This window comes from Notechis scutatus, chromosome 2, assembly GCF_049901735.1.
Source record: "Notechis scutatus isolate UNSWTSFEM ecotype Mainland chromosome 2, rNotScu1.2, whole genome shotgun sequence".
NCBI classification, from domain to species: domain Eukaryota; kingdom Metazoa; phylum Chordata; class Lepidosauria; order Squamata; family Elapidae; genus Notechis; species Notechis scutatus.
This window is the reverse complement of record NC_142010.1, coordinates 12158049-12183918: the sequence shown is the minus strand read 5'-3', so window position 1 is coordinate 12183918 and position 25870 is coordinate 12158049. Positions and strand designations below refer to the sequence as shown.

General features: G+C 53.3%; 2 protein-coding genes across 2 annotated transcripts; one reads left to right on the top strand and one right to left on the bottom strand.

Annotated features, from left to right (window-relative positions):
• Positions 1 to 279: 279 nt before the first annotated feature.
• PHF1 (PHD finger protein 1) lies at positions 280 to 6671 on the top strand (the record flags this gene model as incomplete). Its single annotated transcript, XM_087954124.1, is given in 17 exon segments — positions 280 to 471; positions 568 to 649; positions 1336 to 1414; positions 1416 to 1429; positions 1510 to 1686; positions 1788 to 1980; positions 2185 to 2280; positions 2379 to 2419; positions 2422 to 2446; positions 2977 to 3041; positions 3044 to 3098; positions 3434 to 3763; positions 4555 to 4673; positions 4782 to 4918; positions 5035 to 5138; positions 5234 to 5293; positions 6070 to 6671. Coding segments are annotated over 17 exon segments (2076 nt in total), but the record flags the coding sequence as incomplete, so codon positions are not given.
• Positions 6672 to 6832: 161 nt separating this feature from the next.
• On the bottom strand, positions 6833 to 9229 carry CUTA (cutA divalent cation tolerance homolog). The gene is given in 7 exon segments (XM_087953347.1): positions 6833 to 6943; positions 6945 to 7001; positions 7159 to 7208; positions 8405 to 8450; positions 8543 to 8602; positions 8691 to 8850; positions 8968 to 9229. Coding segments are annotated over 6 exon segments (354 nt in total). The 5' UTR covers positions 8789 to 8850; positions 8968 to 9229; the 3' UTR covers positions 6833 to 6900.
• Between the last annotated feature and the right edge of the window lie 16641 nt (positions 9230 to 25870).

The window sequence follows — 25870 nt, the reverse complement described above, 5'->3', positions numbered from 1 at the left end:
GCTCCGCCCCTCCCCCGACCGAAGAGGGGCGGGGCCGGTGGCGTTTGCTCGCTCCGCCGACAGCAGCCCCGCCGGTGCAGCCCGTCGCCCCCCGGCCGCCGCCCCCGCCGCCTCCGCCGCCCCCTCTCCCCCTCCCGGGGACCCCGGAGGCCGCGCCCGGCCAGCCCGAAGGTCGCGTCAGGGCTCCGTCGGGGCTCCGAGGGTTCTGCGTCACCGGCGCGGGGCCTCCCGCCCGCGGGTCTCCTGCGGCGGCGGCGGCGGCGGCGGAGGGGGATGTGATGGCGAGCGAGCCCCCGCCGCCCCCGCGGCGGCCCCCGCACCAGCGCCCGCCTGACCTCCGGCCCCTGGAAGCGCCCGGCCCGGCCCGGCCCCGGACGCCTCCCCGCCGCCGGCTGGCCGCGCTTCTGGGACGGGCAGGACGTGCTGGCTCGCTGGACCGACGGGCTGCTCTACCTGGGCACCATCAAGAAGGTCAGCCGGCGGCGCCCCCGATCCCCCCACGTCCGACCCTGGGGGAGAGACGCCCCGGCCGGACCCCGCTGACCCCGCCGCCTCCCCTCCCCGCAGGTGGACGCCGCCCGGCAGGTGTGCCTGGTCCAGTTCGAGGACGACTCGCAGTTCCTGGTCCTGTGGAAGGACATTAACCCGGGTTGGTGCTCTGCCTCGCCCCTCCCCTCGCCTGCCCCCCAAAGGGGCTCGCTCTCCGGCGGGGCGGGGGAGGTCGGTGTCGGTCCCCCACCCCGCCAGCCACCCAGTGACCCCTCTTCCCCTCCCCCGTCAGCCACCCGGTGACCCCTCTTCCCCCCCCCGCCAGCCACCCGGTGACCCCCTCCCCCGCCAGTCACCTGGTGACCCCTTCCCCTCCCCACCAGCCACCCGGTGACCCCCTCCCCCGCCAGCCACCCGGTGACCCCTTCCCCTCCCCGCCAGCCACCCGGTGACCCCCTCCCCGCCAGCCACCCGTTGACCCCCTTCCCCTCCTCCTCCTCCGCCAGCGGCCGTCCCGGGCCAGGCACCCGGTGACACCCCTCCCCACCAGCAACCCAGTGACCCCTTCCCCTCCCCGCCAGCCACCCGGTGACCCCCTCCCCCGCCAGGCACCCGGTGACCCCTTCCCCTCCCCGCCAGTCACCCGGTGACCCCCTCCCCGCCAGCCACCCGGTGACCCCTCTCCCCGCCAGCCACCCAGTGACCCCTTCCCCTCCCCGCCAGCCACCCGGTGACCCCTCCCCCGCCAGCCACCCGGTGACCCCTTCCCCTCCCCGCCAGCCACCCGGTGACCCCTCCCCCGCCAGCCACCCTTGACCCCCCCCTCCTCCTCCTCCTCCTCCGCAGCGGCCGTCCCGGGCCAGCCGCCCTCCTGCAGCGTCTGCCGCTCCGAAGCCTCCAGCCCGGAGAACCGCCTGGTCAGGTGCGAAGTGCAGCCACGGTGAGTGCCACGGAGGACAGGTGATCGGGGGGGGGGATGTCCGTCTTCGGGCCCCCTTTAACCCCGTGCCCTCCCCGCAGCCTACCACCAGGAATGCCACCTGCCCCGCGTGCTCAGCGACGCCGCCTGGACCTGCCGGCAGTGTGTCTTTGCCGTGGCCACCAAGGTGAGGGGGGTCTTGTGGGCCCCCTCACAGCAACGGCCCTCAGGGCTCAGGCCCTGCCCACCGGCCGGCCTCAGGGGAGAGGGCAGGGACGGTGCCCCCCCACGCTCCTGCCCACGCTCGCTCGGGGAGGGGAAGGGAGCAGGCTCCCTCTCAGCCCCCCTCCCTCCTGCGCCCCCCCGCCCACTGAGCCAGGCCCCCCCCAGGCGCCTCCCGCTTTCTCTCTCTCCCCTGCAGCGCGGGGCGCCCTGAAGAAGGGGCCCTACGCCAAGGCCATGCTGGGCATGAAACTGGTGCTGCCCTACCAGCTGAAGTCCCTCGACTGGGATGCCGAGCATCTGAGCAACCGGCAGCAGTGCTACTGCTACTGCGGGGGCCCGGCGAGTGAGTGCGTGCCCGGCCCGGGGGACGGGGGGGGGGGACGGGGGGCAGGACGGCTGCCCTACCTGGGAGGAGACGGCCTGGTTGATCCAGGAAGGCCCAGCGGGGGGGTGGGGGGTGGAGGGTGCCTGGTCCCAGAGCCGGGGGGGCCGTGGCTGAGGTCCTCCGTGCCGTGCTCTGACTCCCCTCCCCTTTCCCTCCCGCGGCCCAGGTGGAACCTCAAAATGCTGCAGTGCTGCCACTGTGGCCAGTGGTTCCACGAGGCCTGCACCCAGTGCCTGAGCAAGCCCCTCCTCTACGGGGACAGGTGAGCCCCCACCCCCACCCAGGAGACCGGAGGGGGGGGTGTGGAGCAGTGGGGGGGGGGGCGGAGGAGGCACTGCTGACCTCTTGAACCCCGGGCAGGTTCTACGTCTTTGAATGCTGCGCCTGCACTCAGGGTCCCGAGGCGTCCGGCGCCTGGCCCTGCGGTGGTGAGTCGGGAGGGCGCCTGCTCGGCCGAGGGGAGGGCAAAGGGGGGAACCCTAGCAGGAGAGGTGGGGTCTGTAACTCCAGCCCTGGCGGCTGCTCTGCTTGTGTCCGGGAGGGCCCTTGGCCGCGGGGTGTTTTTGGCCTTGTTCCAGGGGGCTTTTGGGGGTGTCTCTGTGTAGATGCTCCCCAGACGCTGCCGCCGCTTGCCTCCTTTGCGGGCCCAGTTTTTTGGGGTCCAGGGCCACAAGCTCTGACGGCAGCTGCTCCCTCCCCAGCCAGCGGGGCGCTTCCCTCTGTCAATTTCACAGTGGCGGTGGCGGGTGCTGTTTGTACTGGCTTTGGGGCCTGACGGAGGCGGCCTGTTTGGGGGTGTCCTTTTCGACGGAAGCCCCGGCCTCTGTGAGAAACACTCTGGCCTCGGGAGGAGGCCAGGCCCTGACCAGCTGAGGAGTTTTAAGCCTGGGGGCGGGTGGGTGTGTGTAGAGGGCAAAGGTCATTCCCACCTCTTACCCAGGTGTTGGCGCCTTTGCAGGGTGGACGTGGCCCACCTGATCCTGTATCACCTGAGCATCTGCTGCAAGAAGAAATATTTCGACTTTGGCGCGAGATCTTGCCTTTCGCCAGCGAGAACTGGGACAGCCTCCTGCTGGGGAGGTCAGAGCACAGGGCTTGGCCGGGGGGAGGACAAGGGGGGACCCCTCGGCTTCCTGCCTGCTTTGCGTTGTGATGGGGGTGGACACAGAGCGGGTCAGCCCGGGCTCCTGCCTCTGTTGAAGAACCCGGGGCGGCCTCTTCCTGCGGGCCTTATGTGAGGGGCAGGTGGGGGGCTGCTAGCTCCCCCAAATGAGGCCCTTTGGGCCTGAATCCCTGGGGGGAAACGGGGGGGGGCAGTGCAGAGGCAGCCGACGGCAGGCTAGGAAGTGGACATTCGTGGCCTAAGCACGGCTGCTTCAAGCCCCCGGTGACTTTTGACCCCAACGGGGTTTCATATATGGCGCGTATCTACCCAAGGGACCTCAGCCGCAGCCTTACGGGTGTGGTTCTCCCCCCTGGCCGGCAGTGTCCTTCTGGTCGGTTCCACCAAGTGTCCACTCTGGGAGGGAGGCCACCACCTTCTGGGCCCCTTGGCTAAACCGGCCCCATTTCTTTGCCCTGGCAACGGGTCCCTTTGTGAGGCGGGGGGCGGAGGTTGGGTTCCCCGTGGCGGCTGTGCGGGGCCGCTGTTCATCGTCCTTGTTCGGCCTCCCGCAGCTCTCCGAGACGCCCAAAGGGGAACGCTACAACCAGCTGCTGAGCGCCCTGACTGGCCACAAGGACAGGTAGGCCTCGTTGGGGGTTGCCAGGCGCGAACAACCGGACCGACCCGTGCAAGAGGGAGTTGCTGCGCTTGGTTGCTCTCGGCCTGTTGACAGGAATCTTCCCAGGCTAGTAAAAGCGCCCAGGAAAGGCCACAGGAGGCTCCGGAGCGGGAATCGGAGCTTGTCTCTGCGGGGACTTCAGGCAGGTTGCCTGCTTGACCCCTCCCTCCCCAACAGGGCCGACTCTCCTGGGCCGGGCGAAGGTCCCGCCTCTGCCCAGCCTCTTTTCGGGGGTTCGGCCTGACGCACAAGCTCAGCCAGCCTGGGTTCACTGAAATTCTCTTCTGTGACTTGAGCCCCCCAAATGGGCAGCTCATCGAACCGCTTTGGGCGATTGAGTCCGTTTCTGCCCCTGGCCCTGTTTGGTCCAGAGAAGGGGCCGCTTCCTGGGTTTAGGGGAATCTAAGGCTTCAGGGTCTCGTGGGAACCCAGTGGGGGCCGACGCAGAAAATGAGGCTCCTTCGGAAAAGGTGGTCCAGAAAGCGGGGGGGGAGGGCCGAAGGCAGCCGGTGAGTTTCCAAAGTGCCCCTCCCCTTTAGCGCCTGGATCTACTTTATAGCGCCCGTCGCTGCCCTTGTCTGCGCCTGGATCTACTTTATAGCGCCCGTCGCTGCCCTTGTCTGTCCCGTCAGTGTGCCGCCGGTCTTGTGTCGTCGACGGGATGGGGGGAGGGCTCACCCACAGCGTTTGGGGCTGCAGGAGGGAGCCGCTCCGGCAGGACCTCCCACTCTCTCCCCCCTCCCCGCCCACAGGTTCATCTCCGGGAAGGAGATCAAGAAGCGGAAGGGGCTCTTCGGGCTGCACCTGCGAGTCCCGCCCCTGCCCCCCACGCCCCGAGGGGCCCGGGGGCCTCCCCCTTCTCCGAGAGCAGGTGAGCGGGAGCTTCCCCAGCTGTGGGCCTGGGCAGAGGAGGAAGCTGTGTCCCCCCCCCCCCTCCGTGCTGCACAGATAAGGAGGGTCCCTTACAGCTTGCTTTCAGGGCAGGGCAGGCGTGGGTTGGGGCCGCAGCCCAGGAGGGAGAGGCGCCACCGCCCGAAGGCCCCCGGGGCAGCCTTGAGCACCACGGAGCAGGACAGCGCCAGGGAGAGGGAGCGGCTGAGCAGGGCCCTCACTCAGGTAAGCGGGCGGGGGGAGGGGAGCGGAGGGACATGGAGGGAGGGCCACCAGGGAGGAGGGGTCCGTGCTGCCCCCCTCCCACCCAGCTGCCCTTCAACGCTCTCCCTTCCACGCAGGAGCTGGTGCAGAGCCCGGTCAGTCCTAACCAGAGCTACGGCGGCTACGGCGGCACCTGCAGCACCTACAATTTCCGCCGCACCGATGCCCGCTGCCAGGACAGGTGAGGCTGCGGCCAGGGGCGCAAGGGGGCAGGGCTGCTTCCCCAGGCCGGCTCCCCTCTTGATGGTCCGCTCTCTCTCTCTCTCTCTCCCCCAGCGCTCCGATCCGGATGTTCGCCTCCTTCCACCCCTCGGCCAACACCGCAGGGGCCTTGAGGTGAGCTGGGTGGGGGCCCAGAGGGGCATGGGGGTCCCCACGGCCTCCCCCAGGGCCAGGGTGGAGGATCCTAAGGGGGCCCTCTGGCCTCGAGGGGCATCCGCTGGGCCGGCCTCCTGTGGCTGGGGCCTCCAGGCAGGGCTGAGGTTCTCCGTTGGCCCCTGTCGGGCCCCTGTCGCCGTGGCAGGACGGGGCCCGGCAGGGCCCCTCCCAAGGGCTGGGACCAAGGGGCATCGCAGGGCAAAGGCAGCAGCTCAGGCTGGGCAGGAGCCTTGATGGACCGGGGTGTGTGTGCGTGTGGGGGGTCTTTCAGAGCAAAACCCCGCCGGGGCCCTTGGAAGCCTCTGGCCCTGCCCTGGGGCCACCCTTGCCCTCAAAGCAAGGGGTGCCCCTTCCATGCAGGAGGAGTGGCGGTTTTCCCCCAGGGGTGCAAGCAGCCCTTCCTTGGCACCAGGTAGCCCCGGCACGCTGGCCGTCTCCCCCACCGGCTTCTTCCCCGAGCCCCGTGGTCACAGGACCCGCACCCCACACCTGGGCAGGAAGGTCCCCAAAGCAGCTGGGGTGCCCACCGCCCCTTGCTCCGCTTCCCGCCATGTCACCACGCGGGGCACCGAGCTGCCCCAGCCGGGCTGCCCGAGTTCGGATGGGACGCACCCCGACGGTTGAGGTGCCCCCCTTCTCGCCCTGGCTGGGACGCCTCCGCCGGGGGTCTCGGGGGAGGGAGGGGCCGGGGGCTTTGTGGCCTGGGACTAACCGCCCCTCCCCTTCCCTTGCAGCAGAAACGGTGAGGGCCCCCTCGAGCCTTGCGTGGCAGCCGCCCCCACCGCCGCCGAGCAGCAGAGCCCGGAGCGTCCCGCCCCCGCCTTCCTGCCCTGCCCGACGCCTCCCCTCAAGCGCCAAGCCCCGCCCCCCGCCGTGGCCCCCGCCGTGACCCCCGCCCTCTGCGCCCCGGCCAGCAGCAGCTACTTTGGGGCGATGGGCCGGCTGGCGCGGGGGGAGGCCGTCCGCATCCTGGCCCGGCGCATCGCCACGGACGGCAGCGTCCAGTACCTGGTGGAGTGGGACGGGCGGGGCATGTTCTAGGTCCCCCTCCCCCACTTTCCACAGAAGGGAAGGGAGCCGGGAAAGGGGGACCCTGGCCGGAGGACCCCGCCCCTTGCCCTCCCCCTCCCCACCCCTCGCCCCTCCCCTGCGGAGTGAAGCCCCCGAGTTTGTTTATTTTTGTACTGTTTCGGAGTCGAGTTCTTACGAGAGGCGTCCAGAGGGGCCGGGCACGGCTCCCGGGGGTGGGGGGAGGGGTGGCTGCTGCCTGCCTCCCCCCACTGCCCCCCACCGCGCCCCCTCCCTTTCACAGCCAGAGGCTGAATAAAAGCTTCAGTGAGACCCTCGACTGGCGCCGTTTCTTCCAGGGTGGGGGCCCCAGCGGTGGGACTGCCGAGGGGAGGGAGGGGTCATCCCTTCTCCGGGAGCCGCCCCTCCCCCCACCCAAGACGCAAGGAGGGCCCCCTCCCTCTCCCACAAAGGCAAATGGAAGCCAGAGCCTGGCACTGCCCCCCTGGGGAGGGGGAGGCCTTTATTGTGGGCCCAGGCGGGTCAAGGCCCCCCCCTCACTCGGGGTCCACGGTCTCTTCCACCCATCGGAGGTAGGGGGTTCCCCTGCTGGATGGGGACGGAGATCACCTCGGCCACTTCGTAGGGGTGCACCGACCTGCAAGCCAAATGGGGGGTTGATGTAGAAAGTGTGTGTGTTGCCCCCCGCCCCATCATGCACTGCCAGGGGGAGAGGGGGTCTTTGCGGGGGGATGTAGAAAGTGAGTGTTGCCCCCCATCATGCACTGCCGGGGTGGGGGGGTGTCTTGCCTTACCGGACAAACTCTGCCAGCGCCGAAACCCGGGAGCTGCGTGTTTTGATCATCTGGGGAGAGGGGGAGGAAAGAGTAGGGGTGAGGGCCCCCAAATCTGCAGCCGGGGTTCTGTGAAGCTGGCCAGAGGGGAAAGCCTCTCCCCCTCCCTCCCACCCCCATGACCCCTCCCCAAATTCCTCGGCCAAACCATCCCTGCACAGTCCTGGCCCCTTGCCCCCAGTGGGGGTTTGCCCTTGGGTGGGGAGGGGTCAGGGGGGTTTCAAGCCCCTTGGGTGGGGAGGGGGTCAGGGGGTTTCAAGCCCCCTTGGGTGGGGGAGGGGGTCAGGGGGTTTCAAGCCCCCTTGGGTGGGGAGGGGGTCAGGGGTTTCAGCCCCTTGGGTGGGGAGGGGGTCAGGGGGTTTCAGCCTCCTTGGGTGGGGGAGGGGGTCAGGGGGTTTCAAGCCCCTTGGGTGGGGGGGTCAGGGGTTTCCAGCCCCCTTGGGTGGGGAGGGGGTCAGGGGGCAAGCCCTTGGGTGGGGGGGGGGTTTCAGGGGGTTTCCAGCCCCTTGGGTGGGGGAGGGGGCCAGGGGGTTTCAAGCCCCCTTGGGTGGGGAGGGGGTCAGGGGGTTTCAAGCCCCCTTGGGTGGGGAGGGGGTCAGGGGTTTCAAGCCCCTTGGGTGGGGGGGGGTCAGGGGGTTTCAAGCCCCTTGGGTGGGGAGGGGGGTCAAGCCCCTTGGGGGAGGGGGTCAGGGGTTTCAAGCCCCTTGGGTGGGGAGGAGGGTCAGGGGGTTTCCAGCCCCTTGGGTGGGGGAGGGGGTCAGGGGGTTCCAGCCCCTTGGGTGGGGGAGGGGGTCAGGGGGTTTCCAGCCCCTTGGGTGGGGAGGGGGTCAGGGGGTTTCAAGCCCCCTTGGGTGGGAGGAGGGTCAGGGGGTTTCCAGCCCCTTGGGTGGGCGAGGGGGTCAGGGGTTTCCAGCCCCTTGGGTGGGAGGGGGTCGGGGGTTTCCAGCCCCCTTGGGTGGGGGAGGGGGTCAGGGGGTTTCAAGCCCCTTGGGTGGGGGGAGGGGGTCAGGGGGTTTCCAGCCCCTTGGGTGGGGGGAGGGGGTCAGGGGGTTTCAAGCCCCTTGGGTGAGGAGGGGGTCAGGGGGTTTCCAGCCCCTTGGGTCGGGGAGGGGGTCAGGGGGGTTCAAGCCCCCTTGGGTGGGGAGGGGGTCGGACGGGGGGGCACAGATCAAGTGGGTCTCCTGGCCGGACACCCCCCCAAACTCACCAGCAGCACCTCGGCGTCCTCCTCGACGGCGCCCTTCCACCGGTAGCTGCAAGAGAGGCGGAGGGGGCAGCTGAAGGCCCGGACGCCGCGACCCCCCCCCTCCCCGCAGCCCCTCCCTCCCTCCCTCCCGAGACTCACATGGAGGTGACGTGGGGCAGGACGTTGACGCAGGCCGCCAGGCGCCGCTCCACCAGGGCCCTGCAGAGAGCATCCATCAGGCCCTAAAGCCCCGACAGCAGGCCCGGCGCCCCACCCCCACCCCCGGCGACCCCCTCCCCGGCCGCACCTGGCGATCTCCTTGGCCACCGTCTCGTTGGGGCAGGTGACGAAGGCGGCGGAGAGGAGGCCCGCCGGAGCCGGAGCAGGAGGGGCCTCGGCCGCCATGCGGGAGGAAGAGGAGGAGGAGAGAAGAGGCGCCCGGAGAGCCGGTGCAGCAGCGCCGCCACCTGCAAGAACGGAGGGAGGAGGGAGGGGGGGGAGAGGCGGGGGTTGCAAGGAGGCCCCTGCGGAGAGGCCACGCCCCCCACGCCCCCCACGCTCCGGCGCGGCCCCCACCCCCTTACCGCGCAGGCGCCCGCGAGCATCAGCAGCCGGGGGAGGGAGAGGGCGCCCCCTCCCCTTGCAGGCGCGGGATCCCCTGGGCGGCCCAGCTCCGCCGCCTGCTTCCTGTCGCGTCCGCCGCTCGCCCCGCCCCGCCCGATGGAAGCCGGGGGGGGACACTCCGTCCGCTGCCCCGCCTGGCCGGTTGCCTGGCTTGATGGTCCGGTGCAGCAGTGGCAATAAGCCCCCCCCTCCCCAGCGCTGGCTCCTCCTCCGCGGTTGGGGAGGGGGCAAAGGAACCCCTCCCTGCAGACACATTGCTCCCCCAGGGCGCCCCTGCCACCAGCCTTGTTTGGGGAGGGCTCTCCTGAATGGGACCCCCCAGAGAGTCGCCCTTCCTCGGCTCCCTTGGGCCACGGCCGGCCTGGAGGGGCTGTCAGCTTTGGGGGGGAGGGCAGGGGTCACCCTCCCCAGTTCCAGCAGGGGGAAAGGCCCGTCTGGCTCCCCACTGGGGCTGGGGTGGGGGGGGGCAAGGGAGCCTCTGGCCCTGCCCTCCCTCCCAGCGGGTGTCTGGGGGTCCAAACAGGGTGGGGGGTCTTGGAGGTGACCCCCCCCATGCAGGTTTAACTGTGGTTGAACAGAAGGAACTGTGGTTCATTCACAGGGCCGTGCCAGTGGACAGCAGAAGAGAAGCCCAAGAACTGCAGGAGGTTCAAAAAAGCATGTCGAGATCTCGGCTAGAAGGACCTGATCGCCTGCCTTCCTCTGGCACGAGGGGTCTAAAACACACGGGGGTCTTGCAGGAGGCGTTACATATCACAGGCTTTACTATTCAATTCGGAGAAGATTAAAAGGCAACGCTATTTCAAAATGCCAGTCTGGCTATCAGCTATGGAAGCATTTTCATATACCCCATAATATGTAAGAGGGAACAAATGGTCAAACGTGGCGAAATATTGAATGAAGAGGGTGAACTTCAATCTGTGCAAGAATTAGAAGGGCAAGATATAAGGATGAATTGGTTTTCATATGTGCAAATACATTCTAAGTACGTAAACGTTGTAAAACAGAAGGTTTCTATGATAAATTGACCAAATGAGATAACATTTGGATGGGTACTGACAAAAAGGTGGTTGAGGTAATTCCCCGTTAGGAGAATGAGTGCACTCAGGGAAACGGAGTGAAAGTGGTGAGGAATAACACGCAACCAGCATACAGATACACTGAATAGTAAAATGGAGGTTTTACTTCCTGTCAACAGGTAAACAAAGTCCAACAAACAGTCCGAATCATACACGGTTAAAGCAGTTGGTATCAGTCCAGGGATAATGGAGAAACGAAGTCAAGTCTCATAAACAGAGTTCAGTAAACAGAGTTTGCTAACAGTTGCAAAACTCACAGCAATCCAAGTAGAAGGACGATCAGGCAATACGGCAAAATAGGAAATGCAAGGAGAGAACAAACCAGGTTTCTGGCTCCATCTTGTGGCCGTGACAGCATTCTCTTAAAGATACAGTATTAAATTACTATCCTGATTTATATACACTGCTCAAAAAAATAAAGGGAACGCTTAAACAACACAATGAAACTGCAAGTCAATCACACTTCTGTGAAATCGGACTGTCCACTTAGGTAGCAACACTGATTGACAGTCCATTTCACATGCTGTTGTGCAAATGGAATAGACCACAGGTGGAAAGCATTGGCAGTTAGCAAGACATCCCCAATAAAGGAGTGGTTCTGCAGGTGGTGACCACAGACCACTTCTCAGTTTCCTATGCTTTCTGGCTGATAGTTTGGTCACTTTTGAATGCTGGTGGTTCTTTCACTCTAGTGGTAGCATGAGACGGAGTCTACAACCCACACAAGTGGCTTAGGTAGTGCAGCTCATCCAGGATGGCACATCAATGCGAGCTGTGGCAAGAAGGTTTGCTGTGCCTGTCAGCGTAGTGTCCAGAGCATGGAGGCGCTACCAGGACACAGGCCAGTACATCAGGAGACGAGGAGGCCGTAGGAGGGCAACAACCCAGCTTCAGGACCACTACCTCCGCCTTTGTGCAAGGAGGGACAGGAGGAGCACTGCCAGAGCCCTGCAAAATGACCTCCAGAGGGCCACAAATGTGCATGTGGCTGCTCAAACGGTCAGAAAGAGACTCCATGAGGGTGGTATGAGGGCCCAATGTCCACAGGTGGGGGGTTGTGCTTACAGCCCAGCACCGTGCAGGACATTTGGCATTTGCCAGAGAACACCAAGATTGGCAAATTCGCCACTGGCACCCTGTGCTCTTCACAGATGAAAGCAGGTTCACACTGAGCACATGTGACAGACGTGACAGGGTCTGGAGACGCCGTGGAGAACGTTCTGCTGCCTGCAACATCCTCCAGCATGACCGGTTTGGCAGTGAGACAGTCATGGTGTGGGGTGGCATTTCTTTAGGGGGCCGCACAGCCCTCCATGTGCTCGCCAGAGGTAGCCTGACTGCCATTAGGTACCGAGATGAGATCCTCAGACCCCTTGTGAGACCATATGCTGGTGAGGTTGGCCCTGGGTTCCTCCTAATGCACGACAATGCTAGACCTCATGTGGCTGGAGTGTGTCAGCAGTTCCTGCAAGACGAAGGCATTGATGCTATGGACTGGTCCGCCCGTTCCCCAGACCTGAATCCAATTGGGCACATCTGGGACATCTTGTCTCGCTCCAATCACCAATGCCACGTTGCACCACAGACTGTCCAGGAGTTGGGGGATGCTTTAGTCCAGGTGTGGGAGGAGATCCCTCAGGAGACCATCCGCCTCCTCATCAGAAGCATGTCCAGGCGTTGCAGGGAGGTCATACAGGCACGTGGAGGCCACACACACTACTGAGCCTCATTTTGACTTGTTTTAAGGACATTACATCAAAGTTGGATCAGCCTGTAGTGTTTTTTTCCACTTTAATTTTGAGTGTAACTCCAAATCCAGACCTCCATGGGTTGCTAAATTTGATTTCCATTGATAATTTTTGTGTGATTTTGTTGTCAGCACATTCAACTATGTAATGAACAAAGTATCTAATAAGAATATTTCATTCATTCAGATCTAGGATGTCTTCTTTTTGTGTTCCCTTTATTTTTTTGAGCAGTGTATTTCCAACCCAACTGTTAGATGACTATCATTCCTAAGAAAGGTGACTAAAAAATTACATGGATACTTATTAGAGGTTAAACTAGAAGAACAACAAGTTAAAGAAACAATGATTGCTTGGGGGAAGAATTTTGGATATGGGATTTAGAGAAATGGCAAAAATTGTGGTCTCAAAATTATAAAATGACAATGTTAACAGTATATAAAGAAAATTTGTATAAGATGTTTTACAGGTGGCATTTATCCCCTGGCAGGACTAGCAAGAATGTTTAAGAACAAATCGGAGAAATGTTGGAAATGTCATCAGATATCAGGCTCATGCTACCACATGGGGTGGATGTGTGCAGAGGCTAAAAGATATTGGATTAAAATCCACACATGGTTGGAAAAAAATGACAAAAACAACCTATAGACTTTAATCCAGAGATATTTTTATTGAGTATTTTACCAGAAACATTCAGTAGAGAACTGAAATATTTGATTGTAAATGTATTAACAGCGACTAGAATTGTATTTGCTAAAAATTGGAAAAATGAGAAAATTCTAATAGAGGAGGAAGTTATCAAGAAAATAATAGAATGTGCAGAAATGAGTAAATTGACATCTGAAATTAGAGAGCAAGAAGATAAACAGTATTACAAGATATGGGATTTATTTTATCAATGGTTAGAAAAAAAACATAGAAATAAAATATTTTAGAAGATTTTACAATATAAGTATAAATAGAACTGTAGCGAATATAACCTAAGGATACATTATTATTGGGTGGGTTTATGATGATGTAATGAATGTTATAATGTAAATTAAATTAAAATGAATAACTCGCATAAAATGATGGAAAAATAGTAATACTCAAATGATTAATAATAATAATAATATACATATACGCATTAGATTGATAATATGAGAATTTAACATGAAGGCTATGGAGACGATGCACAAAAGATTTGTACCAACCGACACACTGTATGTAACTGAAAGATGGTTTTATGTTTTATGTTTTGTTTGTGTATGTTTGTTTAAAAAAATAAATTAAAAAAAAGTGTCAAGATCTGAAAATTGAAACGGAAAGGTTGGGGCATAAACTGGCTATGCTGAGTTATCAGCATGCCAAAATAATCTTGGACATCACTTCGAAAATCTGCCCGTTGACAAAACTTCCACCTTACAAAAAGCCACATGACTCCCGCACACTGACTACACGGATACATCGCTGATGAAAGAGGGATATATCTGAAGCTGTGGGGTTGACCTGCGGGTCCTTGCTGCTCTCTGAGTTTGGTGGTTTTCTTGCGGGCATTACACTACCAAACTAGGTAATTCGAAGCCCTGATGATGTTACCTAGTTTGGTAATGAAACATCTGCAAGAAAACCACCCAACTCAGAGAGCACCCAGGAGCTGGCTGGGGAATTCTGGGAGCTGGAAGTCCACACGTCTTAAAGTGGCCAAGTTTGGAGAGCCCTGTTTTAGGACCTCCTAGGTTCTTAGGAAGACGACCTGGATCATCATCAACTCCAGCCGGAAAAACTGTCGGCTGTGACTTCACACTGTTGGGAACAGATATTATTAAACAGATCCATTATTATTAAAAATAGCAACTTTGAAATTGCTCACTGCTCGGGTAGCTAATGCAGTCCAACAGCCTCTACTGATAGTGCTCAACTTATGACCAATGGCTTAGCAACCGGTTGAAGCTCTGGCGGACCTACCTGGAAAGGGGGTACTTACGACCCAGATGAGAAATTCCACTGGTGACAGCTCAGCAACCGGGCTGCATTTGCATATAATATTTGCATATAATATTTGCATATAATATTTCCATATAATTGTGTAGCCATGTGACTCCATTTTACAACAGTTTTTTTTGTCAAAAACCTGCACTGACTTCCAGTTTCCCGCGAAACCAGTTCATAACGAACCGTAAGCACCACAGCGGTGGATTCACCACCGTGGCAAGCGCCTAACAATGGCCACAGAAAAGTCATACAATCAGGATGGCGGTGATCATGTGACCGACCCACTTTATGACTGTCATGAGTTACGAAATGATGGTCAGGCTCCCTTACAGTCATGACTTGAGGACAAGCTGTAGTTGAAAACAAGCTCTTTCTACCTGAGCATCTAAGGCGTTACCCAAACACCAGAAGAACAAAAGATCGGTCCCCGGTTGGCAATCCTAGGTTGCATTAAGAGAGGGGACAGAATCAAGATCACGGGAAGTGGGAGAACCGATTTATAATGTCTTGGTAAGACCACCCTGGTCCTCATGATGGTAGAAGGATGTTGAGACTCTAGAAAGAGTGCAGAGAAGAGCAACTAGGATGACCAAAGGTCTGGAGGCAAAAACGTAGATTGCAGGAATTGGGTACGTCTAGTTTAGTGAAAAGAAGGAATACATGATGGCAGCATTTCAGGATTTGAGGGGTGCCCCCCCCCCAAAAAAAGGAGGGGGGAAATCAATCGATTCTCCAAGGCACCAGAAGGCAGGTTGAGAAGCAAATGGATGGGAACGAATCAAGGAGAGATCCACTTTGGGACCAGGAGAAACTTCCTGACAGGGAGGACAATTAACCAGTGGAACAGCCTGCCACCAGAATATAGAATAGAATAGAATAGAATAGAATAGAATAGAATAGAATAGAATAGAATAGAATAGAATAGAATAGAATAGAATAGAATAGAATAGAATATGGAATAAGATGGAATAGAATAGAATAGAATAGAATAGAATAGAATAGAATAGAGTAGAATATAGAATAGAATAAGAATACAATAGAATACAAATATAGAATAGAATAGTATAGTATAGAATATGGAATAAGAATAGAATAGGAATAGGAATTAGAATAGAATAGAATATAGAATAGAATAGAATAGAATAGAATAGAATAGAATAGAATAGAATATAGAATATAGAATATAGAATATAGAATATAGAATAGAATAGAATATAGGATAGGATAGGATAGAATATGGAATAAGAATAGAATAGAATAGAATAGAATAGAATACAGAATAGAATATAGAATAGAATAAGAACACAATAGAATATGAATATAGAATAGAATAGAATAGAATATAGGATAGGATAGGATAGAATATGGAATAAGAATAAGAATAGAATAGAATACGAATATAGAATAGAATAGAATAGTAAAGAATATGGAATAAGAATAGAATAGGAACAGGAATAGGAATTAGAATAGAATAGAATAGAATAGAATAGAATAGAATAGAATAGAATATAGAATATAGAATATAGAATATAGAATATAGAATAGAATAAGAACACAATAGTATAGAATAAAATATAGGCTAGATAGGATAGGAATATGGAATTAGAATAGAAAATAGAATTGAATAGAATATAGGATAGGATGTAGAATATAGAATATGGAGTAAGAATAGAATAGGCATAGAATTCTTTTATTGGCCAAGTGTGGTTGGACACACAAGGGATTTGTCTTTGGTGCAAAGGCTCTCAGTGTGCATAAGAAGAAAAGCTACGTTCGTCAAGAGTCAAGAGCCATCAGGTCCAACACTTCATAAGAGTAGTCTTAGGGTACTAATAAGCCATCGAATCCTGCTAGGGAACGGTCCACAAAAGAAGTTGCGTCTGCTCCATCACTGGAGGTTTTCAAGAAGAGGCTGGACAGCCATTTGGCAGAAATGATGTAAGGCTTCCTGCTTGAGCAGGGCCTCCATTGAGAAATGATACATATAATATTTATATAATTATATGAATTATACATTTATATTCATACATACCTATGCTATGATTGGTTGCTGTGGTGTAAAAGGGGAGTTTCCCTTTTTTCCCGCCTTTCTTCTCCTGTGTGTTCCGTATGCCGCCAGGTTTACCTCATGATATTCTTCCGCTCCTGACTATCTCACGTTTTTCCTTTCTGGTTGATGCTGAATGTTAAATATATAAGGGGTGTGTGTGTGTGTGTGTGTGCGCGCACGCACGCGTGTCTGCACGCGCACACATCATGAGGTAAACCAAGCAGCGTACTGAAGAAAAAAGGCGGGAAAACAGGGAAACTCCCCTTTTACACCACAGCTACCAATCATAGCGTAGATTGCCTCACGCAAGAGCCAGCCGCCCTCCCCAACCTCCCCGGCTGCAGCTGTGCGTTCTGGTCCATTGTACACTTTACTTTTCCAGCTACTAAATTGAATGTCTTTAACAACCTCCAAGTTCCCTTCCAACCTGTTATTCTATTATTCTGTTAAGATGATTCTGGAAAACTGTAAGAGAAGGAAGACCAACTTGGACTGATGACAGGAGGCATTCGACTCCCTGCCACATGACTGGATAATGAAGTGACTAGAAATAACAGGAGTCGGTAGAAACATCAGAAGCTTTGTGCAAAAATCAACGTTGCAATGGAAGAGACGGTTTATGGTCAACGGTGAGAGACTGGGAGAAGTTTAGCACCAAGAGAGGAATATTTCAAGGAGATTCTCTATCACCACTACTTTTTGTGATTGCACTGATTCCTCCGTCAACCATACTGAATAACTCAGGCCATGGTTATCAAACATCAAAAAAAAAAAAATCCACCAGGCTATCCCAACCCTCTTTACATGGAAGACGATCTGTAGGATCGTATGGATGTACGATCGTATGGATGTATGGAAAAACGCCATCTGAAATAGAATCGCTGCTCAGCATTGTCTGTAAATATAACCAAGATATTGCAGTCGAGTTTGGATTGGGCAAATGTGCCACACTCCATCAAACAGGGAAAAATAGTGAAAATGGAAAGAATCCAGATGCCCCACAAAAATAACATCAAGAGTCTGGATGAAGATGATTATTACAAATAGCTCGCAACATCAAGCACACTGAAGTCAGGGAAAAGATTAGCAGGGAACACATCAAAAGACTGAAGAGTAATGTTCAATCTTTTGATGTATTCACCTCTAAATCTTTTTCCTGACTTCACTGTGCTTGATGCTGTGAGCTTGGAGGGTACCTATTGGGTCCAAACTCAATGGAGCAAATACCATCAAGGTAATCAACACCTGGGAAGTTCCAGTCATTAGATACACAGCTGGAACAGTGGGCTGAACTGAAGAAGAACTAAAAGCCATGGATAGGAAGACCAGAAAAAGAATGACAATGAACCATGCCTTTCATCCTCACAGTCACTTTGACAGGCTCTACCTATGTTGCCAGTGTCTCAGATGGTTGAAGAAGAAAAAAGTGCTTTGGAAGAATATCCGAAGGACAGTGAAGAAGATGCAATCAAACTAGCATAGTAGGAAGGCCTATTGAGTACCGGAGAGACCAAAACGGCCTGCAATAAAGGCCAAATGAAGAATAGAAAAAAGGCACGGGAAGAGAAAGCATTGCATGGCCAGCACATTAAAAAAATAGCAGGGAAAACAGATAATAACAAGGCCTGCCAATGGCTAAGTGCAGGAAAGTTGAAGAAGGAGACGGAGGGCTAATTCTGGCTGCACAAGACCAGGCTTTGAGAACAAAGGCACACAAGGCCAGAACTGAGAAGCAACAGATAGCAAGTGCCACCTCTTTCAAAGAAGCTGAGAAACAGTGGATCACCTTGGCAAGCTGCTGCCAGAAGATCACCCAGACCGACTGCAAGCGACAGTGTGAAGGCAACTGTGGTAATATATTTTATTAATCATTTTATCATTTTCTGTAAGGCCTTTGTATAACTAGCAGTAAGTCTAGGAGATGTGGGCATTCTTGGTGGGGGTAGGAGTATCTTTTGCTCAGAGTGCCTCATTCTGTTTTGATTCTGCCAGTTTAGAAGGAATAGGAAAATGGGTGAAAGTTCAAGGTACAAGATACACAGTTGTGCTTTCTCATGGGACTTTCCAAACTTTCCCATGAGACTTTCCGTGGCTGAATGATCTCACCCTAGCAAGGTAACATCTGGGACTTTCCAAGATTGTGTGTTCTCATGCTGGTGAAGTAATCTCCTGTTGAGGTCATTGTTTTCTGAATATGCATACTGTATTTTTGCTTGTGTTTTTCTCAATAAATACTGCTACCTGAGTTCTCTCAGGGTTGGCATTTTCTCAGAGACAGTTCCCTGTGTCTCATTTCAATGTCAAACCACCATAAATGGTGACCCCGACGTGATAGCTTGGAAAGCTCTACGTTTCCCGCATCCTATACTCATCGTCGCGGACGCCGACTGGGCCCTCATCTTCTTCGCTGGACGAAGATAGATTCTTTCGTGAGTATGGGGGAGATCTCTCGAAGGCTCAGAAAGAGCACATCAGGGAATTGAGAGGGATCATTGGGAATAGTTTTGGGTTTGGAATTGGCAGTAGGGGTTGTGCTGTAGGAAAGAAAGAAATTGAGGACTTACTACAGTATGTTTGGAAAAATATTAAGTCATATCCGGAGGAGGTAGTATTAAAGTAGAGTCCTGGAAAAGATAGGGAAATTTTTGCACGAGGAACCTCGTGCCCCTTCTTCAATTTTGTTAACCTGGAGAGTGATTATGGATGCATTAGCTACTTATGAACAACCGCTCCTATCACCCCCGAAGAAGGTTTGCCGCTTTACCATGCGGTACGTTTGTTGCCGCCGACGGCACCTCCAGATAAATCTGGGGACTGTCTGGCGCTAGAAATACTTTGTCAGAGGATAAGAGTTTACCTTTAAGGGTTCAGGTGGATGCTGTTACTGCAGCTATTCAAGAAGCAAAGAATAGAGGGGAATTATCAGGAGATGATTTGGTGGAGTTTGGAGTAGAAGTTCAACTTAATCCAGTAGAAATTGTCATGGATGCTGCATTAAATCCGCGGCGGGAGTGGAAGCCTTTACAGCTCAGAATTTTGAGGGAAGTTAAGCAAGCAGCAAAAGAATATGGTGTTAGAACGCCATATACTCAGGCATTGTTAGAAGCAGTTGGTTATGGAAATAAAATGATTCCGGCTGACTGGAAAGCTCTGTTGAATATGATTTTAACTCCAGCTCAATATTTGGTGTTAGATCAGAAGTGGAGACAGCTGGCAGTCCAGAGGGGAACAGCAAATGTTACCCCAGATCAGCTTTACGGAGCTGGTAATTTTACAACAGTGGAACAACAGAGAGATGGTATGCCTGATGAGGGGTTCGTTCTTCTCCCACAAATAATTTTTCAAGCCATAGGGTCTCTCCCTGACGGCGAAGGTGGTGAGAAGACCTTTACTAACATCAAACAAGGGAACAATGAACCCTATGAAAATTTCATTAGCAGACTGAAATTGGCTATTGAAAGACAAATTGATAATCAATTCGCCCAGAAAGAGTTGCTTTTTAAGTTAGCAGTAGAACAAGCTAACACAGATTGCAAAAGATTTTAAATCCACTGGTAGCAAGTGGGGAGCGAGAAATCGCAGATTTGATTAATGCATGTAGGAAGGTTGGGAGTCAGTCTTTTAACATGGAGACTTTAGCTCTGGCTTTACAAACAGGACATGCTCAAAAGGGGAATTGTTTCAATTGTGGGAAGCCTGGACATTTTAAAGCACAATGTCGGGCTCCTGGAGGAGGTCAAAGTCAGCAGAATAAGAGATCAATGGGACAGGGTGTTCGTCCTAAATCAGTGTGCCAAAAATGTAAAAAGGATACCATTGGGCATATCAAATGCTCCTACAGTTTTTACTGATGGAGGGAAAGTTTTTGGTGCTTGTGTTTGGAAAGATAAATCTGGAATTTGGCATACAAAAGTGACTTCAGAGCAGAAGTCTGCCCAGCAGGCAGAACTTGCTGCTGTAGTTTTGGCTTTTCAAAATTTTCACAATCAGGATTTTAATTTAATAGTGGATTCATTGTATGTGTATAATTTGTTACCCTTTGTAGCAGGTTCTTATTTGTCTCCTGGAATATCACCTGATATTTTAAGATTGCTTTTGTTGTTACAAGGATGTTTGGAGCAGCGTGTGAATGTGTGTTTTGTTGCTCATATTCGTAGTCATAGTAATTTGCCTGGAATTTTATCACAAGGTAATGCCAAAGCTGACAGTGCTGTAACTTCAGTTCTCACTGTCCAGCCATGGGACAGTCATAGTTATTTTCATCAAAACGCTAAAGCATTGGCACAGCAATTTAAACTTACTACTGCAGAAGCTGCTGCCATAATTCAACAATGTCCAACTTGTTCAAAGCAGGGCACGAATATCCCTATGGGAGTTAACCCCAGAGGGTTGAAACCTTCAATGATTTGGCAAATGGATGTTACTCAATATCCACCATTTGCGCCCTGGAAATATATACATGTGACTGTGGATACTTATTCAGGATTTTTAATGGCTACCCCTCAAAGAGGTGAGATGGTTTAACATGTCATCAATCATTGCATTAAGACTTTTTCAGTTGCTGGAACACCTAAAACTTTAAAAACTGATAATGGTGCGGCTTATCGGAGCACCGGTTTTGATCAGTTTTGCAAACAATGGTCCGTGGAACATAAATTTGCCACGCTCAAGACCATGTTGACTAAATTAAATAAAAAGGAGGGAAGCTCCTGGGGCTTCCGGCGATTCAAGATCAATTAAATCTAGCTTTATATACTTTAAATTTTTAAATTTGTCTGGTAACCCCCTGCGGCGCGGCCAGCAGGCATTTTCTTCTCCTTCTACAGATGCGGTGAGACCTCGGGTGTTGGTGCGGTTCCTTCCAGATCCAGCATGGGTTCCTGCTGAGCTGATAACGTGGGGACGTGGTTATGCAGCAGTTGAACATCTTGGTCAAATTCGTTGGGTTCCTGGTCGGTGTGTTCGACCTGATCATTCGAGCACCTGTGAAGGAAGTTTCGGAGGAGCAGGATGGTGTATCTGTGGTTCCTGATTCTCTTGATGCCGATGGCTCGGACGTGGCGATGTGAAGACTGGGAAAAGATGACTGCTTACCTGAGATTACCAACTTGTATGCAGCAGGTTTCTTTGGGGAACCGGACTAAATTAATCTGCAAACAGCGGTATCCTTTGGTTTTTCCAGCATATTGGTCCTGGCATAAGGATCAAGACATTCTTTACTCGGGATCTGATAAGGATATTATATCTTCAGCCTGTGCAACAACTCTGATCCTGTTTAATGTTTCTGTTTCAGACTATGGACAATATCAGTGTCAATTGGAGTTGCCTAAGTTACATTATACAGACTCTCTTTCCATTCGTCTTATGCCTCCACGAACTTCGATACGGAGGCAAAGAGATATTATTATATTCATATTTTAAATAATTTTACTGTTGCTATGTTTAATGATACTATAAAGAATATTAAGATGATTAATGTAGAAATGTCTGAAATTCGTACAGTTACTTTGCAAAATCGATATGCTTTAGATATTATGTTAGCTGCTCAAGGAGGAGGTTGTGCTTTAATTCATTCACATTGTTGTGTTTTTATACATAATTATGAGCCAAACATTACAAAAACTGTTCAGGACATGGAAGATCGTATTGCTCAGCATCAATCTGGGGCCGATGGGTTTAATGCATCATTCTGGGACAGTCTGTGGTCCTGGCTTCCTGATGGATCATGGTTTCGCTCCTTATTGCAAGGGTTGTTATTATTATTGCTATATGTATCTTATTATGTTGTTTTATTCAATGTATTCCTAATCTATTACAAATGTGTACCTCAGTCTTCCGGCGTGAGGATCAGGTCATGAGGAACTGTGTACTATGCCACTAAAACACCCCTATCTTTGAATAAATAAAAAAGGAGGGAATGTGGTAATATATTTTATTAATCATTTTATCATTTTCTGTAAGGCCTTTGTATAACTAGCAGTAAGTCTAGGAGATGTGGGCATTCTTGGTGGGGGTAGGAGTATCTTTGCTCAGAGTGCCTCATTCTGTTTTGATTCTGCCAGTTTAGAAGGAATAGGAAAATGGGTGAAAGTTCAAGGTACAAGATACACAGTTGTGCTTTCTCATGGGACTTTCCAAACTTTCCCATGAGACTTTCCGTGGCTGAATGATCTCACCCTAGCAAGGTAACATCTGGGACTTTCCAAGATTGTGTGTTCTCATGCTGGTGAAGTAATCTCCTGTTGAGGTCATTGTTTTCTGAATATGCATACTGTATTTTTGCTTGTGTTTTTCTCAATAAATACTGCTACCTGAGTTCTCTCAGGGTTGGCATTTTCTCAGAGACAGTTCCCTGTGTCTCATTTCAATGTCAAACCACCATAGCAACAACGGTCCATTGGAAGATCTGCAAGGAATATTATTTGCCCGCAAGCAAGAACTGATGGGACCATCAAATAGAGAAAGTCACAAAAAAGGGAGAAGTTAAATTGCTCTGGAAGTTTAGAAGTCAAACAGACAGGCACCTGCCACATAATACCCCAGACTTAACCGTTGTAATCTGGATAGTGGATGTTGTCATGGCAGTACCTGGAGACAGTAGAACAGAAGAGAAAGAACTGGAGAAGATCACAACACGCAAAGACTTACAAATAGAAATAAAGCGACTGTGGTAAAAGAAAGCAAAGACAGCAGCAATAAAGGCACCTTAGATGCAACCCCAAAACAGCTGGAGCACCACTTGAGCGCTATAGGCATTGACCACCATTAGTCAATTGCAAAAAGGCGGCTTTACTCGGAACAGCTTCCATCCCGCCATGATAGTTGTAACCCCATCAAACCTCTACCTCTGCCTCTCCCGAGTCCTTGGGAAGGTCTCAAATCGACAGGCAAAAATGCTAAATCCAGTCTGAACATCTGGCTGGCTGCGTCGACCAACCGGAGTAACTGAAGCTTCCAAATAGTCTTCAGGGGCAGCCCCTGACATGGCCAGCTGCAACAATCCAAAGGGGAGGTGGCAAAGGCATGAGGGAGAATTTTAGAGGATCTTTTCATCCAGGTGAACCTTGCCAAAGGCAGCTTCTCTTTGGGGGGGAAAAATTGGGGGTTGCAAAGGAGGCATTGATCACCAACCGATCTGCACAAGGAAGTGCGACCCCGGTCAGAGCCAAGAATGAGGCTCCCTGGGGACAGTTTTTTCTGTGCCCACAGCCACTCCATCTTGGTGGGACCAAGTTTGAATGAAATAACAGAACAACAGAGTTGAAAGAAGAAGGAAGACCTCACAGGTCTTCTAGCCCTTGCTTAAACAAGAGACCTTATATCATTCCAGACCAAGGTCTGTCCACTCTCTTCTTGGAAGCCTCCAGGGCTGTGGCACCCACAACTTCCAGGGGGAAGTCGTTCCACTGATGAATGGTTCTCACTGTCACAAAATTTCTCCTTCGCTCTCGGTCAGTTCTCTCCTCGATTCTTCCATCCATTGCTTCTTCATTTGCCTTCAGGTGCTTTGAAAAATAGGTTGACTCTCTCTTCTTCTGACAAACCGTACTCAACGTGTAGTCCTTACTGGGTCTAAGTCTACACGGAGGGAAGGAAGCAGCGGGGTGGCACAAGGTTCCTTCTTAGGCCCAGGACTCTCCAATATCTTCATTAACAACTTAGAGGAGGGAACAGAAGGGGAACTTACCAAATCTGCAGATGATACTAAGCTGGCAGGAATAGCTGACACCCAAGAAGATAGGCTCAAGATCCAGACAGATCTTGACAGACTAGAACACTGGGCCCTATCTAACAAAATGAAATTCAATGTAGAGAAAAGTAAAGTCTTACACTTAGGCTGGAAAAACCAAAAGGACACATATAGACTGGGTGAAACCAGGCTCAATAGCAGGAACTGGGAGAGGGATCTTGGAGTCTTGGTGGACAACCAGCTAAATAGGAGCCAGCCGTGTGCAGCCAAAAAAGCCAATGCAACCCTAAGTTGCATTAGCAGAGGGATACAATCAAGATCAAGGGAGGTACTAATACCACTGGCCTTAGTAAGACCAGACCTAGAGTACTGCATCCAGTTTTGTTCACCACATTATAAAAAAGATGTTGAGATTCTAGAAAAAGTGCAGAGAAGAGCAACCAGGATGATTAGGGGACCGGAGACTAAAACATACAACTAATGGTTGCAGGAACCGGGCCTGGCTAGTCTAGGGAAGAGAAGGACCAGGGGAGACAGGAGAGCAGTCTTCCAATATTTGAGGGGCTGCCCCAGAGAGGAGGAGGGGGTCAAGCTATTCTCCAAGGCACCTGAAGGCCAGAAAAGGAATAATGGATGGAAACTGAACAAGGAGAGATTCAATCTAGAAATAAGGAGGAATTTTCTGACAGTGAGAACAATCAACCAACAGATGGAACAGAAGTTTGCTTTGGAAGTTGTGGGAGTGCTATCGCTTGAGACTTTCAAGGAGAGATTGGACTGCCATGTGTCAGAAATGGTGTGTAGGGTCTCCCACTTGGGCAGGGGGGGGGTTGGACTAGATGACCTCCAAGGTCCCTCCCCACAGTTATTCTACATTCTTTATTGCAGCCCCTCAAATATTGGAACACTGCTCCAATTCTGTCCTCACCTGATGACCACAATGAAGCCCAAATGTTTGTTGCTAAATGAGGCTAAGTGAGTTTGGCTCCATTTTACCGCCTTGTTGGCCAGAGTTATTAAGTGAATCTTGTGGTCATTAAGTGAATCGGGCTTCCCCCACTGACTTTGCTTGGCTGGAGCCAGCTGGAAAGGTCACAAATGGGGACCACGTGACTCCAGGATGGGGCGACTGTGATAAAAATTTATGCTGGTTGCCAAGTGCAGGAATTTTGGTCACGTGACCAGGGTGGGGGTGTATGCTGGAATGGTCGTAAGTATAGAAACTGGTCTCCACTGCTGTTGTACCTGCGAATGGTTGTAAGTCAAGGATTTCCTGTAAGAGGGAAGCGATGAAATCTCTAGGACTTTCAGCTTTGTGCAGGCAGGGAAGTCGTGTGGATGGCTCGACTGCCTCAGGGCTCGGCTTGCTTTGCTGATCCTGCAGTCCGTTTCTGTTACCCAAAGACCCATCCTCCACAACCTGCTTCCCCACTATTTGAAGGCTGGCTAGCTTGTGGTTCTACAGCAGAGCCCCCCCCCCCCAACCTTTCCTGCTTTGTGGGATGGGGGGGGTGGTGGAGGAGAGGGTGGTTCCACACGTGTGGTGGGCAAGCGTGCATGGCGCTCCATTTCCGCCAGTAGCGGACACACACGCCTCCGCGCCAGTCGTTCAGGCAAATGGAGCGTGTGTGTGCACGCAGACCCAGTGGAAGTCCACCAGTCTTAAAGTTGCCAAGGTTGGGGACACATACACCCCTGACGTAGAAGGAGGAAGAGGGGAAACTGGAGGACCCACACTTGTGGTTTACACCCATCACACGCAGGCACACCCACACACACACACATGGAGTGGGTTCAGGCCGAAAGCAGAGCTTAGTGGGGAAATGACCTCATGGTTATTTTGGGTTTCTTTGGCAAAGGGAAGGGAGGGAGAAGGATCACCTTTGGGTTGAGGGATCAGAAGCCGTAAGTCTTCGGAAGCTGGCCTGAGAAACCACTTTGCTTCTGCTGTCAATAATTTGAATTTTGCACGGGGCCAAGCCCTGGGACGCTGCCCTCCCGCCTCTTTCGGGGGGAGGGGGGGCGAGGAATGGGGTGGGGGGGAAGTCTGTGCAGGAATTTAGGAACTGAATTTTGGAGATCGACACTCAATCTCGGGAAATGGGCGGAGGCGGCATCACCTTGCGTAACCCTGGAGGCCCGTTTGCACCAGGGCTCTCGGTTTGAACCCGGTCGGAGAAAAGAGCATCACCCGTCCCGGGCTTCCTGCTGATCTGGAGGGTGGATCCCCTGGTGAGGTGGGAGGTTTTTTTTTTTAGAACAGAATAGAGTGACAGAGCCGGGAGGGACCTCGGAGGTCATCTAGTCCAGCCCCCTGCTCAGGCA